The 17629-nt window shown below is 43.6% G+C and overlaps 1 protein-coding gene across 2 annotated transcripts in view; it reads left to right on the top strand.

Moving 5' to 3' along the window:
• Positions 1-6: 6 nt before the first annotated feature.
• ACVR1 (activin A receptor type 1) overlaps positions 7-17629 on the top strand; it is a 110547-nt gene continuing 92924 nt past the window's right edge. The window contains exons 1-2 of one of the 2 annotated variants that reach the window (XM_019554141.1): positions 7-77; positions 7044-7176. Coding sequence is in view for 1 of the 2 variants with exons in the window: in XM_019554139.1 (XP_019409684.1) it covers positions 70-77 (8 nt within the window). In the remaining variant the exon portion in view is untranslated. The remainder of the gene's footprint in view (positions 78-7043; positions 7177-17629) is intronic. The other variant, XM_019554139.1, reaches the window with a different exon arrangement.

Genomic DNA, 17629 nt, shown 5'->3' with positions numbered 1-17629 from the left:
GCCCCATGGCCCCACGCTAGCTCGGCATCCCGCCGCGGGAGGGAGGCGCCCGCCTCGGCCTGCGGGGCCATGCGGAGGTGAGTGCGGCCCGGGGCCGCCGCCGCCGCGCTTTGTTCGGGAGCCGGAGGAGGCCGAGGGGGCGCGGGGCTGGTCCCCGGGGCAGGCCCACCCCTGAGGGCTGAGGGGAGGGATCCTCCCCGCTGCGGTGAGCGCTGGAGGCCGGGCTGTGACCTGGGCAGGGATGTGGGGGGATGCGCACGGCTTTCACCGCCAAGTTGGGTCGGGGTGGGGGCCCAACCCGGAGCCTGGTCCCCGTGCGCTTTGGCGGGCAGGCAGCGCTGCCCCAGCACCAGGCCGGCCGGCCCGGGCTCCTGAGTCATCTTGTGAGCCGAGCCCCCTGGGCCCTGCTGCGGCTGCGGGGACGGAGTTTGAAAACCAGGTCTGGTTAAAAAAAAAAATGCTTTGTTTCGTATTGCTGGGAACGTGCTTCGTTGGTAACGTGAGTGAGCCGGGTGTGGGTAACTCCAAGCGAGCAAACGGAAATCAGGAAGTGGGGATGTGAAATTTGAGGTAGCCTGGAGAGACTCTTCCACAAAGGAGCGTGGCGGGTAGACTAGGAATCAAAGCTGTGTCTGGGCTTTTGTGCTCCCAAGTGCTTTCCCCACAGCCTGTCTGGCTCGGGGGGACGGGTGCCTTGTACTGCTCTACAGCAGTCCTGTTAATATGATGAAGAGTGGCATCATATCAATAGCCTAAAGATGCTTATTCTGTCTAGTTGTCAGTCCTGAGAAGACTGTTTTCCCTTTGTATATTTTTCCCTCGCTCCCCTTCCCCTCAGAAGGCTGGAGCTGGGAGAAATGCGTGTTTTTAAAGAAGACGGATAAAAATGCCTAGAGATTGTTTCGTAATTTCATAGTTTGTAGGGTCGGAAGGGACCTGAGCAGATCATCAAGTCCACCCCCCTGCCATGGCAGGGAAGAGTACTGGGGTCAAACAACCCCAGCAAGGTGTTGGGTTATTCGCATTCCCAAATGCTTGCGGAAGATAACATTAATAAAATAACAAGTAAATTCACAAACTATCTTTTTACTCTCAGAAAAGACAGCTTCCTTTCTAGGCATACGCCTACTATCTAAATGGATAACTATGGCAGACATAAACTAATAGTCTGTCTCACTTCAGGGACTCTGGGAAGGGTGGTATGTGTTAACAAATTCAATCCCAACAACTGCCTTCCAAAGTGAAGGGTGCGTGATGCCAAATTCCTGTGTTATATAGCTCCGTCTTCTGGTATTACAAAAAAACAACTGGGTAGCTGATTCTCTGACTTGATCACATTTCATCTAGTTTAGAATATCTTTTTTGCTGAAGAACTATATAATGGTTAACGATATTTCTGTTGTGCTCAGGGGCATATAAGAAAGCGACTGCCCTTTCTGCACTAGGATTTCATTTTTAACAGGAGCAGGTTTCCTTAGTATAATTCAGAGTTTGAACTGGTGCAGCAAAACTGAACTATTGGATTGTATTATTGGGCCTCTGCCACATGGATATTTTCTGTACCATAGAGCTCCATGTTTTGAAAGGAAACTGAAAGTCACAGAGGCCAGGCCAAAGTCCCTTATATATTTGTGGCTGTTGAGGTTGCTTCATTTATAGCTGATGTGGTGGTCCCAACACACTTTGGGAGAGACTAAATCCAGCCACCTCTTTCCCTTCTCATATGATTGTTTTTACAGGAAAAAAGCAATGTGAAGTTTCAAGTTCAGGTCTTGCTGTAATTCCTGTTTTACAGTTTAGAATGGCTTTTGATATCAGATCAGGATAGGACTGTAATCTAGGTAGGAAATCATTTGTGTCTCTGTAGACTGTCAGATCCATGTGCTAACTTCAAGATCTTATTTCTGTCTTGGGCATAATGTGAGGAAACTGCCACAAGTTACGTGGTTGGAAAGGTTGACTAGACGATATGCTGTAGAGGGTGAGAATGATCTGTTTGTAGTAGCAAACTGGAACAAGAGCATTTCAGTTTTTCCTGGACTTCATACCTATAGGAACATACCTTGTTAAAACCTGCTGAGAGCTATGGGCTAGAACCTGAGGGTATAATGGGGCCTAGTGATTCTCAACCGTTTCGGTACCAGGACCCGTTTGTAAACATTGATGGCCAGTCTCAATCCAGTAAATAGTTTAAGTAGAAAACAGCTCCCTGGCCCCTCATTCCTGATCCCAACTCCTGGGGGAGTTATGCGTGGGGCATGGAGGGGCCCCAAGCTGCCCCTTGCAGGCTAGGCCAGCCTTCAAGGGAAAACCCATGGTTTCCCATGTTTTTCTCCTTGAAAGATTAATCCATTTTTAAAGTTTGTTCATGACTGTCATATATTCTTGTGACCCACGGGTTGAGAAACGCTGGCCTAGAGACCCTTTGTTACTAGTGGTGATGCACAAGATGGAAATATTCCCATTCCAGGATGAAATGACACGACTGGCAGTTATGCGTGGTTTTTCCCAGCCACGTGAGCCTGCTTGAGAGCTCAGAGATTCCATGCATATGCTCTTGAATCTACAGTTGTTGTCCATTTTTATGTAAGATGATATCCTTGATTGGACCAGCTGCGTGGTTGGGATAGGTATAAGTAAGTTCTTGGGTACTGCAGTACTTTTTCTCAGGCCTCCCTAAGGAAGCTACTAACATCCATTTTTATGGCATGCTCTCAGCCATTTTTCTCATGGACAGCCTTTCATTCAGGGCATGTCCTGTTTTTGCAAGGATTAGAACAGTTTGCTATTCTCTACAATTAGTCTATCATTAGACATTTCTCTCTGACTTTTTTGTTTCTGTATCCTACATCCTTGAACTTTGAGTTCTGCATTTATCTAGGGAAGCCATACTGACCTGGAATATGTCAAATTCTTTATAACTATCCTCCAAGTTCCATTTCTAAAGATATGATACTGGTTGAAATGTGATCATGATAATAGTAATAGTATGATATGATGTTCTTCTTAGGTTTGGCTTGAAATTAAATGCTATAAGAAGGTCACATATACAGATGTGATGTAAATGCATTACTAACTATGTGTTGATACCAGCATATTTTTACTTTGACTTGCAGTGTTGCAAGAAGAATTTCCCCACCTCATGCTCATCTCCATCTTGTACTGTGCCCTCCTTAATAAGAGGTTTATTATATACTGCCCATTGTTCTGAGTGACTTGACTCTCAGCTCAGTGTTAACTTGCTTGTTAGTATGAAAACCTGCTCCTCCGCACACTTTGTTAGTAAAAGGTCCTTGGTATACTGGATTTTTCGAGACTTGTGTATTGTCAGGTGGCATGCAGCTCTTGGGTAGTTCTTACTTGTAGGTCTTCCTACTGCTTGTCTGCTCTCTTGTCTTTCTTCCTCTGTTTCCATTTCAGGACAAACTTTATGGTATGCTGTGGTGACTGAGATAATCTCTGCAGCCATTTCAATTTATATATCATCAGCCTACATGATAAATTGTAGTCAGTCCAAAAATATAGAAGGTGGGGCTGTTATTAAAAAGAATGCCTGAGGGAAAGGAACCATTTATGTGTGTTTAATTATAATTCCTGTAAATATAACAACTTTCAAAATTAGAAGCAGAGAAATGAATTCCTGTTTGGATGTTATGGGCAGTGTGGTACGTTGTATTAGCTGCTTCATTCTGCAGAGAATTTCAGTGATTAAGTGTTGTATTTTTATTCATTTCTTTCTTTCTGTGTTACGGTATTCATTAATAACTTACAATTTTGAACTTGCAAGGAATTTAATGTTACCAGGATATTCCTGATAGGGGTGCACCAATAAAGATTTTCTTGTCTGAGACCGATGGCTGATAATTAACCAGCCATATCATGCAATACCAATCTGATAGCTGATTTACAGGAATGCAGCCTGGCAGCTTGGAGAGCAGCCTCCTGCTGGTAAGTCTGTGGGAGGGAGGGGAACAGGGTGTGAAGGGGCAGATCGAGGCCTCTGCAATGAGGAAGGGAGTGGGGTAGGAGCAGGCATTGCCCAGCCAGGGCAGTGAATGCAACCCCAGGAGAAGGACGAAGCTGCAGGTGGCTGTCCAGGGGGCAGAGGGTGGCTGGGGAAATGGGGTGGCTCCCTGCTGCTGCACATACCCCTGGGGGAAGGCATGGGGGGCATATGCCCCCACAGATTTATGCGTGGGGCGGAGGCAGGCTGCTCACTGTGGGCTCAGGGCCAGGGGCTGCGTCAGCCTTTTCCCAACAGGGTGGCTGGGCCAGGGCTACACTTGAGCAGGTGGGGGTGGGGTGGGGTGGGCGGTGGCAGTGCTGGGAGAGGTGGCTATGGGCTGGGCTGTAGCCACCCCAAAATTCCCCATAGCCACCCTGTTGCCACCTCTCCCAGCACCACCACTTGCCCACTCCGTGTGGGGCCGTGGCTCAGTCCCCCTGCCAGGAAGAGGCTGGTACAGCCCCTGGCCTCAAGCCCACAGTGAGGAGCCCACCCTTGCCCCCCACACAAATCTGGGGGGCACATGCAGTGGTGGGGAGCTGCCCCCTCTCTCCCCCTTCCCGTGCCCACTGGACGACTGCCCATGGCTCTGTTGCACTCCTGGGGTTGCATTCACCGCCCTAGTTGAGCAGTGCCTGCCCCTACCCCACTCCCTCCCTCACTGTGGGGGCCTCAGTCTGCCCCCCCCTCAATCCCTTTCCCCTCCCCCCACCACATACTTACCGGCAGGAGGTTGCTCTCCAAGTTGCTGGGCTGCATTCCTGGCCATGTGTATGCTGCGGCTGTGTGCATGCACATGGCATTTATTGGTGACTTTGTTGGCTACCCTGGCCAAAAAAAGCTGATGTGCCAATAATGTTAATTTTCCTTTTATCAGGGCTGATCTGATATACCACTGATATATTGGTGCACCTCTAATTCCTGATGTTTTATTATATAGGGAATATAGTAGTGCATTGGTTGGTTTGGTCTTTACAAATCATGTTACCTAACATTTATACTTGGTACAGGCATACCTCGTTTTATTGCGCTTTGCAGATATTGTGTTTTTTACAAATTGAAGGTTTGTGGCAACCCTGCGTCGAACAAGTCTATCGGCGCCATTTTTCCAACAGCATTTGCTCAGTTCGCATTTTTTAGCAATAAAGTATTTTTTAATTAAGGTATGTACATTTTTTTTTTTAGACATAATGCTATTGCACACTTAATAGACTACAGTATAGTGTAAACGTAACTTCTATATGCACTGGGAAACCAAAAAACCCGTGTGACTCGCTTTATTGCGATATTCGCTTTATTGCGGTGGTCTGGAACCGAACCCGCAATATCTCCAAGGTATGCCTGTATAAGGAATACTGTAGTCATGTGAATCACTTATAAAGGGATTTGCAAAGACTTTAATGGAGACCACAAAAATTTGGCCCATATCTGCACGGGCCTTTCTCATATAGCATTTTCATCTGTATTATCTTCCTGAAGCTAGTTATTGGACATGCTCTGATTACTAGAATAGGGAAGGTCTCTTTTAGAAGTGTAGAAGTACCAAAGAGACATTATCATCATCAAGAGGTCAAATTGGTTCACTTGCACTTTCACCAACCAGGTACTTCTAGGGAAGGGATGAAATAACGAAGACTAGTTTCTTTCTCAGCAGTTGGGTAGCTCTTGAAGGTAGAAAGAGAATAGATTTTTTTCTCCCTGCCAGAAGGTACCACGAAGTGAAATATTTTAAGGTGCTGACATGAAAACAGGGTCTGGTAACAGCACCTTTGCAGAAATCTCTAGATCCATTCTCTTTAGTAGAGATTTGACTTTGCAAATGGGGACCCATTAGTTTGTTGAAGTATGTCTACCTCTTCAAATGAAGGCAGGGTAGATTTGCACCGTGGTTAGTCTCAGCTCATTGCCCCTCTTTTCTAATTGAGAAATATGGTTCAGTGGTTCATCTGAAAATGCACCTTTTTAAATTGTGTAGATGGCACCTTTAATGTATGTGCTTCTATCGGGGGCTGGTGATATTTCTGAGCATTGTTGCTTAGCTTAATTCCCAAATGCTTTTAGTTCATCTCAGAGTGATGGTGAGTACAAAATACTGTATTAAACTTAATATAAATGCTTTCAAGAAATTACATGAGAATCAGATTTGAATATTTCCCTGCCACATTTGCAACCAAAAGGTTCCAATGTAGTCTGAAGTTATTTTCAAAAGCACATAAGCAACTTTGGATTTCAAGTGTCCTTTCAGAAGTGGCTTAGGCTTGTAAGCCTCATTGAAATTCAGTGGGTGCTCTTGAATTTTTTTCTCTCTATCACATAGGAACCAACAAGAAACTGGCTAGAATCATAAATGTCACTTTGGATTTAGCTTTTGGAATCAACTGGGTGGGATGCCAACAATTTATAAAAGACAAAAGGGATATGAAAAGTGAGACTGCCTGTTATTAACAACACACAAGGAATTAAAAAAACCCAACTTTTCATGAATATGATCTTGTCCATTTAGTAGTAGTTTTATGCTGACACAGATCTGGAGAGCCAAAACCAAGATAATCATTACTGGAATCACTTATGATTCATCTAGTGTTGTATAGACAACCCTAAATACTGAATCTTATAACTACTTAAATAATAAGACAGCTCTTTCTTCAGACAGGATGCTGCTTCATATTCTGATTAGACATACTAGATCAGGGGTGGGCAAAATGCGGCCTGGGTGCAGGCCATTCTTTCGGGCCCGCAGGGCCTCTAAAAAAATTGAGGAAATGAATATTAATCTGCCCTTGGCTGCCTGTCATGCAGTCCTTGATGGCTTGCCAAAACTCAGTATGCGGCCCTCTGCCCAAAATAATTGCCCACCCCTGTGCTAGATCCTTTGCTGCTATGGCTTCACTTTACCTGCTGTGGTACTAGTGCCTGGTAACATTTCACTGAAATCAGTAATGCTTTGGGATTTACCTGGCAGGCTGAGCACTGTATTGGGACTGTGCTTGGCATTGATCAGAACCAGCCTTAGTAATCATTGTTTGTTTGATTTCAGAATGGTTTGCCACCAGTTCAAAAAAGCAAGCAAGCAAACACACGAACAGAAGCCTACCCACCAGTCTTGTCTCTTGCCTGTTGCAACTGCACCCCATTCTGCCTCAGTGCCACGAAGAAAGCAAAGAATTAAGATAGACATAGGTACCTGGAATTTCGACCCTGTTCTTAGGACCTGTTCATACCAGTTTTATAAGAGACCAGTGAATCTTATTTTTTAAACTGTAACAGAGTACCGTTTTAGAGCAGGGGTTCCCAACCTTTTTGTGCTGAGGACTGGCAAGCTGTGGACTGGAAGTGACTGGGATACTGCAGGCAGGTAGCCAACTGCATTTTATACTCGGTATAAAAAAGGGTTGGCTGCCGGTCCCCAGCATGCCGGTCACTTCCAGTCCATGAATTGCTGGTCTGTGGTTATGTCTGGTCCGGTAACCAGCCCTCCTGCGGACCCTTCGCGGCCTGGGGGTTGGGAACCCCTGTTTGAGAGGTGTGGTGGATCAGATATATTGATGAGAATGCCAGCAGCCTAAATGAGCATGTATCATTTGGGACTAGAGACCTACCAAAATCACGGAGGGAGTGGACTGCACGACAGCTCCTTTAATCTGGCAGGTTCCCCCATGCATCCCAGTCCATTGCTGATTGACTGAAGTGCCTCGATGGTCCTGCTGCTTGTTGCTGACTGGCCAGGAGGCAAAAAAGGTGCCATATTTAAAACCACATCTTTTTCCTCCCTGCTGATCAGAAGTGAGTGGCAGGGCCTCTTCCCCGCTTAGTGGGAGAGGGTGCATGAGGGAACCTGCAAGATTAAAGGAGCTGACACAGCCTGCTTTTGCCATGAATTTGGTAGGGTCCTAGTTGGGACCAACTCCTGGGTCTGCCATATAAGATAATGTTGCTACCTTGTCTTCCAGGATACGTCCAAGATATGTCTACAGAGAAGTCGTTAACTGGCTTTAACTGATAGGTTTATATATGATCGGGATACCACACAGATCTGTTTGTGGTATACCCAAACAGGATGGGGCCAGGGCCTCAATAGTTAGGATTTGTTTAAAATGAGAACACTTGTATATGAAAACATTTTAGCTAATCCGGGATTTCTACAAAAATTGACCACAGTTCATGCATTCGTATGTACAGTTTGCTTTGCAAAGTTGTGTTAACATTAACTGGTACTTTTTTAACTGACATAATATATTGATCTATACACTACAGTCATCTTGTTGGGAAGTCTGAGACACTGGACATGGCTAAGTGCTACCACTGCTTATTGGTCATATAGCACATAGAAAAGAATCTGAGAGAATAGAAAAAAAGGGCTAGCCTAAATTTTTCTAGAGGGCCATTGAGTAGGGGATGTTGTTATTAGATATAGTAAAGTAAAAGGGTATGAATCTGGAAGTAGCTTGATATCTGGGTACGGGCTGCTTTAATCTGCATATATGCATGGGCTCCTTCTAGTGGGAAAAGGACTTTGAGAACACTCTTGGTTAACCAAGAGAAGAGGAAGGGTTAGTCTGCTTTTAGTGGTGGTGAAAGTTGAAATGTGACCATCAGTAACTTTGTCAGGTGCACTGTTTTAACTTTAGTTTCTCTGCATGGAGGAGTTAATTATGTTTGGCAGTTCCTTGAGTGCCTCTTCTTTTTTCTCCTACCCTTCCTTTTGCCCGTTTGGAAAGAAGTGGGAAGAGGGAAGTGGACCTGATTTAGCAAGGGTGGCTTCACAGAGGGAAGAGGTAGTGTCTTGACTGACAATCTGGGAGCTCTCTGCCTTGGTGATCTAAGAGGGAGCAAGTATGTGTAGGCGTGTGCTCTGAAGATGTGGAGGCAATACTGAAAGCAAGTGGGTACCAGCCTTCCATCAGGTTTGTGAAGGCACTTGCAGGTATCTGCTGTGCTCACTGGGGGTCAAAATGTTTTTAGCTCTGTCTGTGAATTACCAGTCTGTCTAGTAGGCAGATTGCAGAGAACGGTTCAAGATCAGGCACCTGTTCTGATTTCGTTTTTCTCTCTTCCTGGCCAAGTAACCCTTAGCCTTTGAAGCAGGTGGACTGTTTCAAGGCTGCTGTTGTTGGGTGGAAAAATGTCCTGTGAGATTAGCAGCAGCTTCTCTTTGAAGTCCTGTGAGTGGCTTATCCCTAATAGAGCTGTGTGGGGATTTCATACGAGTGTCTCAGCAAGGCCCTTAAATTCTTTGCTAGTATGTTGTTGGGATCTTGACTTTAAAAAAGGCAGATGTCTAGGAAGAGGCATTTGTGGGTGTACTGACTTTCCTGACCATCTCTGCTGGAAAATTTCTCAGAATGTCTTTGGCTCCTTCCTGCTATTGTAGATGCTACTCACTATCAGGTGTCCAGCTGTTTAGTCTTCTGGAACTACAGCTGCATATGGATTTCTTGTTGCTCTGTTAGTCTCTTCTGTCCTTGCTATAGTGGAAGACTCTGCCTTTTTAAATTGTACAGGCTTGAACATGCAAGACATTCAGGGTCTTACGTTCCACAAACTACCACTTACACTTATTTTAATGCTTGCCACTTCCTTTAAAGCCTGCTTCCTTTTCTTTCTTTTCAAAAGGACAACCAATATGGCTACTAATCCACTACTTGACTTCAGTTGTTAGGGCAGATTTAGCTATGCTACTTATCCCATTGGGAGCAGATAATTCTCTATAGTGTCAATTAATACTGAATAGGAATGAGAGGCAGAGGAGAGGCCTGAAGCTTTGCAGAAAACAACTCTAAGATTAAGCAAGATGAACATTTGTGTTACTGGGTTTAAAGCAGACAGTGCTATTTAGAGCTTTACAGCAGTATCACTTCAATAAAGTTGTCTCTTGTGTTTGTGTGGGTGGACTGGAACCACTATATCATCTTAAGACTGAATGTTTTAAAAGACTAGAAATATAGCCTACAGTTAAAATATTCATGCGTAACATGGAGTTCTTTTTGCTACGTGTGTCATATTGATGGTTTTAATGATAAGCAGCCAGCCAGTAGGTACACTCTTTTTCAGTGAAACTGGCAAATACAGGGAGGAAAAAAAAAAAGAGTAGAGTGAATTCTGTTTGAAGATGTAGGGGTTTTTTTGCTTGAATTCTTTAATAATTTCTCCTCTTCACCATGCAGCTGGTAGACTGTTTTCTGTGTTATGCATTTGGCAAAGGCTGATGATCATATATTTAACAAAGATGCTGCTTAGCTGACTCATGTTTTCAGAAACTGCAGAACTTGCTGAAACTTTCCTGGGCCATAGACAGTCTCAAAACTGCGCCATTCAAGTCTAATGATTGGGTTTAAGGGAGGATTATTTAACAACGTCTTGTGTAATATCAGTGGAAGGGTATGTAGTGCCTTGTTGGATACACCTCATGGGTAAAATCCTGGCTTCACTATATGATAAAACTCATTGACTTTGCTAGCATCTTGTTTTTTACTCCAAGCCCTTGGGTATTAAAGTGATTACATTTGCACTATAAAAGAGATGCTTTATTAAGAAAAAAGGACCTCTGCTTTGTTGGGCAACTCGATTGTAATGTGGAACCCAACTATGTAATGTCATCCCAACTTGGGTGATCAATTCTATCCCTCACGCAAGACGAGTCAATTTTGAATCATCCTGAAGCCTTGTCAAGGATTCAGTGGTAGAATAACTTGGTAAAATGTTTAGTATGGCCATCTGTCTCACAACATGATAGTATTCTGGCACCAAATTGAACCAGATTCCAACTTCTAATTCACTGGATGGGGTACTAAGTTGCCCAGGTCATACCAATTTTGGAACAGAATTATATCTTGAGTTATATATTAAATAAATTCACTTTGAATTGCACTTTCTAAACACTGGTTAAAGTTAAACAGTAGTGAAAAAGTTTGTGTAATGCGGGTGGCATGAAAAGAATTTTGATACATTTTCAAAGATCTCTTAAGTGAAATTATTACTTGTGATTTTGCCTAATGTTACTACAGTATAACAATCTTTTAACTCGCTGGAAGAAAACTTCACAGCTCTTTGCATAACTGTGTAGGATATTTTTATGGGTGTTCTGTTAGCTGACATAGGAATGCACAGCCAAAATGTTCATACAGGTTTCAATTTATGGTTAATGCAGTCAACCTATTAACTATAACAAAATAATTCTGAATCTTCTTTCTGAAAATATTTTGGTTGAATGGCTAAATTCCTGTCCAGACCTCATCTTATTTGTCTGGGGCAGAGTCTGAGCACTTTTTTTTTTTTGGCTGCTTTAACTATACGGATTTAGAAATGGACTGTTTAAAATATCTCCATCTGTGCTAGACAACTGTATTATGCTGGTGTAAAATTGCTTGCCCTGGTATAATTCATGGAAATAGTTCATCATAGCCAGAGTCCCTCCTCAAGTGCTGATATTCCTCTGCTGTTCTTCTGTAGGAGAATTTTTCTGGAAAACAAACTCATTCAGAAAGAATTATAGTGCTTTGGTTTAGTTTACTGCAGCATAAAGAATCATGGGATATGTCCCCAGAAACTCTTGGAGCATGTCCCATGGAGTACAGCACCAGTGAGGACACCATAAATGGGATGTGATTTAGCAGATGTGAGTGGCCGAACTGGAAGCCCAGCCTGGGTGTTCTGATCTATATGTTGATCACAGGGGCAGCCTGAAGTGGCGTGACTTAAGTGACAGTCGGTTAGTTTGCCGAGCCCTTGAAATCTGTCCACTGGCTTCTGATTTTCCATCACGCCTGGAGTTAGTTTCAAAGGCATTTGTAGTTCTCCTGCCCTACTTATCTGCTCTTATGTTCCCTTCCTCTTGGTCTGTAATGCCAGCCTCAGCTACCCTTTTTTTCTTGCACAGGTCTTGTAACTTATCTTCACTAGCCTTTTTACCTTGTGTTAATTGGTTATTAATTAACTTGAGGTTTTCGCACATTTTAAAGTCTGTGGATACATTTTGCATGTATATTCCAGGCAGTAGTTTTCTGTCCTATAATTTTATGCAGTATAAATTAACAAGTTCTGGCTTGTTTAAACAATAACATTGGTTCCGTTTTGCTTAGGTTTCCTGTCCACATGTAAAACTCACGTCTTTACCTACAGTACAGAGCCACACACAATCATTCTGTAAGATCTCTTCTGTGTCTGGAGCTACTTTACCCTCTACTCCTACTTACATATTTCCCAGGAGTCAAATAACCTCCTGAAGAATAATTGCATCAACATGACCAGCCCACAGCTCTGGAAGTAAAGCCCCTCATGTTGTTAAACTATTTTTGTGTGGCTGGGCATATAGTATTTCCAGGCCCTGGGCATAAATGGCCGCTTGTAAAAAAAAAAAAAAAAATGTTGTTTTTTTTTTTTACTTCATTTTTTTTAATTAGGCATTAGCACCTGATTGTTGTGGGTTTTTTTTTTTTTTGGTTTTTTTAACAGCATTTGAAAACAAACTTTTTAGACTGGATGAGTCAGAAGCTTTAAGAAACTATTTTATTTTGCTTCCCCACCACTTCAAGAGGACTTAAACTAACTTATGGAAGCCTTACCAAGGTAGTACCTTGCAGAATTAATTGTGTGGATTCAAGGCATCTGATGAAACTCTAAATGTACATTTGTGACTAGACTAAGAATAAGAGGATACAATTATAATATCAAGGCTTGTGGGAAAGTTTTACCATTTTTACCAGTATAGTTACACAGTGATACAATCGCAAATGTGGAATCTTCTCTTCTGGTAGCAGTGTAGTTTTTTTTTTTGAGGAAAAAATGTTTCAAGAAGCTCATCGTTAGCTAAGCTCAGGCCACTCAAATGCTTTGACATCAACGCTTCCTGAAGATGAAGCTATGAGGGGTAATGAGTTTTGGTTCAGAAGAGTAGTGCATCAGTAAAACAGTAAATATTTCTCTTGCTCATGTTTAAAAGATGAATCTGTACAACTTTGGAAGAAGCTATTGGCCAGAAAAAAGTAAGATATGAATTTGAAAAGCAGCAGGTATTCTGTACTAACTCTCTGCGTGGACATTCTTATTCCACATCAAAAATGCCTTTTTCTGCTTTAGAAAAATACTGTTTTTAACCCACTTTGGAAGTCTCTCTCTCCTACTGGATAAGAGTGCCCACATGAAATTAATGTGGAACAAGCTCTTCAGCAATTTGTAATGCAGGTTATTTACCTGTGTAAGTGAGCTCTTAATTTGTAGCTTTTGGAGTATTGCTGTATTAATGCTTCCTGTTGTTTTATTTATTGTTTTTCTTTTTTTAAATCCCAGCTTCTGATTTAATTTTTGAAGGTAGGTTTCAAACTTCCCTGGCTACAAAGAAAAACTTAAATGTAACTTAGAGCTACAGGAGTCATGGGCGTAGTCACTCCATACTTTTTTGGCTGCACAGTAGTTCACAGGAAAATTAGGCATCATTGCAGCTGGACTAGTTGTGGGTCCTACAACAGCTAGGAAGACAAAAAAGGCTGCAACTAAGAGAGGAGAAGCTGTGGAGAACAACTGAGAGACCATCTCTTTTTAGCCATGTGTTCATAGCAGTGGTGCTCAGCCCTTTTCCCTGGTGGGCTGGATGGGCAGTATTCCATGCATCCACAGACTGGATCCTGCCAGTGGTCCCAGTCTGGTACTGGGGCTGCTGTGGTGAGCACCATCTAGGCATGCAGAGGGGCATGGTGGGCAGCCCAGCTGCAACCTAGCCCCAGAAGGGAAGGGGTCATGGCTTGACCCCATGGGGAGAAGGGGGGAGGGGGAGTAGGGAGTGTGGCCTGGCCCTGCAGGGGGAGGGGGCATGGCTGAGCTCCATAGGAAAAGTGGTGTGGCCCACCCCCGAACTGGCTCAGGTATGGAAGGGAGGCATTGCCTGGCCCCAGCCCTGCCTGATGGGGGGGAGGGGTGTGGCCTGGCTCTGATCCAGATGCAGGGGGAGATGGCCCAGCTGTGACTAGCAGCATGGGGCTTGGGAACTTGCGGGGGGGTGGTGGTGACTGTATTAATGGCCACTGTTACCCTGTTGCTGGTCTCAGCCCATGGTCCAGATGTTGGGGCTCTGTGGGCCACATTTGGCGCAGGGGCCAGAGGTTGAGCACCCCTAGTTTATAAACCCTAAAAGGTACTACGCTGCCCTGCCTGACACTGCCTTCTTCCTGTTTTCAGACTGGCACAGCTGAACCTCCTTTCTCTACCTATGGGCTTATAAGAAATGGCAGAGTTAGCTGGGAACGAGGCCCACAGAATATGAGTGAGGGAAAATTGCCTACAAGAAAAACAAGTGGGGAAATAGTCAAGGGCAGGGAAGAGATAGCTCCACCTGTTTTATATAGGTTCCTGGGCTCAAACCCAGTTGTATATGGGTTGGGTTTCCCACCTGAGGGGTTGCTCAAGCTGCAGAGTTGAGGGGTTGGCACTCTGTGGGACTGAGGAGCCAAAGAGTTAACAGTATTCCTGACTCCAGACCCATCCTACTCTGAGAAGCAAGAGACTGTTGAGGGGCCTGACCGGAGGGCTAGAGTCATTACCAGGGAATGCCATGATTACTCCCTCCTGGGTACATTCTGGACTTAATCTACAGTGGTAAAAGGATGTACTGTAAAAGTAGAACAAAGTGACCTCATGTTCATTTCATGGTTGTTTTACTTAAACCAATAGTTCCCCATCTTTTTGGTGAGTAACCTCCCTCTTGGGGTGGGGATCATGGGTTAACTATAGTCATGACATGACCAAGTCTGTCCTGCATCTGTGGAACTTGCAACCTCCCAGTGTACTCTCATAAAGACTGTGACCCCTTTAGCAGTCAGTGACTTGAATATGCCTGTGTGACAAGTTTAACTGTGCTAGGGAAGAGGGGGGCTATGGTTAGGGATTTTGGTTTAAAGTGCTACATTTTATTGCTAGTAAGAAGTGTTTATTCCAGGCCAGCAGCTGGTTGAGGGTGTGGCTGCTAGGCACATGTAGACTGGCCTCAAACATACTGCACTAAGGTGGATGTCTTGTAAGTCAGAAGTTGTGTAACCACTTCTGCGAAATAATGGTCTCTTACTCAGCACTGCTGCTTAGCCAACCTTCTGCCCTGTATGGATATGGCTACACTATTGCTGGCCAGAGTGGTATGATGTGCTTGAGGGCACTGCTGTGGGGCACAGCATATTAGTCATATATGCATGTCCATAGTTTCTCTTGTGAAGCTAGTGAACACGCAAAGGGCTGTTATCACAAAGGGCAGTGCTTAACTGTAGTCTCTTAAATTTTGTGAATGTGGTTTGTTTTGAGTGTTCTCTCCACCCAGAAAAAGTCCATATGAAAATAGTTCAGGGCTGACTGGCCAGTTTTCAGCTTAAGGCAGGCGCAGGCAGTTATTTTGGGCAGAGGGCTGCTTCCTGAGTTTTGGCAAGCCATTGGGGGCCACATGACAGGCAGCCCAGGCCAGATAAATATTTTCTAAATGTTTTTAGGGGCTCCATGGGCTGGATAGAATGGCATTGCGGGCTGCATTCAGCCCCTGGGCTGCATTTTGCCCACTCCTGGCTTAAGGTGATTTTTTGCATACTAAAGAATGCTTAAAATGGTGAAAGCGTTCTTAAAGGTGTTAGCCTGTGGACTCAGCATGAGCTTCCTTTGAATCCGAAAGGTGACTGCTATACATGAAATGGGGACTTATCTTGGGTTTGGAGGTGCACTGATATATTGGTCCATATTGCATCAGCACTGCTAAAAAGAAAATTGACATTATTTCTAATCAGCTTTTTTTGGTTAGTGTAGCCGATAATATCACTGATTAAATGCTGCTTGCATGCATGCAGCCCCGCAATTCGCTGTAGCCCGCAGTAGGCCCCCCCACTGGGAAGAGGCCCATGCAGTCCCTAGCCCCGAGCCTGTAGCAGGCAGCCTGCCCTTTCCCTGTTTACCTATTTGAGGGACACATGCCCTCCATGACTCCCTCAGGGGTGTGCGTAGCAGCAGGGGCTGCCCCCTGAATGAGCCACCCACGGCTCTGTCCTGCGCCCTGTCCTGCCCTGGCTGGGGAACGCCTGCCCCAGCCCCACTCCCTCCCTCACTACAGGGGCCTCAGTCTGCCCCCTCCACACTCCTTCCCTCCTGCAGACTTACTGGCTCGATGCTGCTTTCCAAGCTGCTGGGCTGCATATCAGCTATCGGATCAGGATTAGCCGATATGGCCGGTTAATAACTGGCCATTGGTATCGGCTGAAAAAATCTTTTATCAGTGCACCCCTACTTGGATTAGGTGTAGTTACCAAGCTTGAATGTATGCATACCCAACATGGGGAAAGTGAGTGGGTTTTTTTCAAAAGTTACTGAAAAATGCTCTGAAAACAGTCTTACCAGTTTTACTGTAAGTTCTTCCACTGAAAAAACCCTCATAAACAAGTGGATAAATTAAAAATGATTTAATTCTTTATTCTGTGTTTGGTTTAACTGTACTTAGAAGGTCCACATAATTTGTGTGTGGTGTGTTCAAGAGAGCTCAAAGCTACCCTGTAACTCTGGAGTTCACCTACATTTTTTTGAGTTGCTAATTAATCTGAGAGAAGGGTGAAAGAAGAGGAAGGAAGTTCCACAAGTGATTCACAGTATATTATGCTGGCTAAAAAATATTTCAGATATCTTGTTTTGAGCCATTGTCGTTAATTTATTGATTTTATTTTATTTTATTTTATTTATTTATTTATTTTTAAGAGTTATCCAAGTCAATACGAAGAATACTTTTTGTTAAGTGTTGGTGTGTACTTGTCTTCTCCTGAAATATATTAGATTATATTGAGTTACTTTTTCATCTTTTGATAACAACTTTAATGGTATCAAAGAGCTTAATACTTCAAAGTCCCTTGCATTGTAATAGAGTAGTGTGTTCAAGTACACTATATTACCACTGTATCAATGGCAAATACATGCCAAAGGAAAGCATTGGAACCTTTATAGTTTAAGGAGGATATTGGTACACCAAAGTAAAAAAAAAAAAAAAAAAAAAATTGTACACTTTTTTTAACTGTTACAGAAACTGAAGAAACTATGTATAAAGCATGGCATACCTAGTACGAGAGAGAATTTTTTTGGCTGTCTTGCTTTGAAAAAAACTTGTCTTTCAAAGAATTATTGCCTGTGATAGTTAGGATTAAGCATAAACATTTAAGCTATAGGCTTGTGTTTTATAATCTTTTTAAAGTAAATCATGCAGAGCACAATTTAAAGTCTGATTTATCCCTGCATTAATTGGTTGAATAGATTGAAGGTTAAAACCTAAACTTTTTATGGGATAATTCCTAGGAAATCTGATTATTTTGATCAGTTTTCAAATTGGCGCTTTGTAACACTTTACGTAACTTGCTCTTAAAGACAGTCAATCCATATTATTTCAAAAAATCTGTTACTTGTACTATTATATTGAATGGTGAAGAATAACTTAATTAAAATAACTTAGAATGTAGTAGTTTTGTTTCTGTTGATGTAATCAAACAGGTAAGAGAGAGGGGCCAGGGTAACGTTGGGACTAGGGGGTCAGTATACACACCCGCAGGAAACCTCAAATGCCTCTACACAAACGCTCGTAGTATGGGCAACAAGCAGGAGGAACTCACCCTCCTGCTGGCTGAC

This window comes from Crocodylus porosus, unplaced genomic scaffold (assembly GCF_001723895.1).
Source record: "Crocodylus porosus isolate Cpor-Errol unplaced genomic scaffold, CroPor_comp1, whole genome shotgun sequence".
Classification (NCBI taxonomy): domain Eukaryota; kingdom Metazoa; phylum Chordata; order Crocodylia; family Crocodylidae; genus Crocodylus; species Crocodylus porosus.
This window is presented reverse-complemented; position numbering and strand designations above follow the sequence as displayed.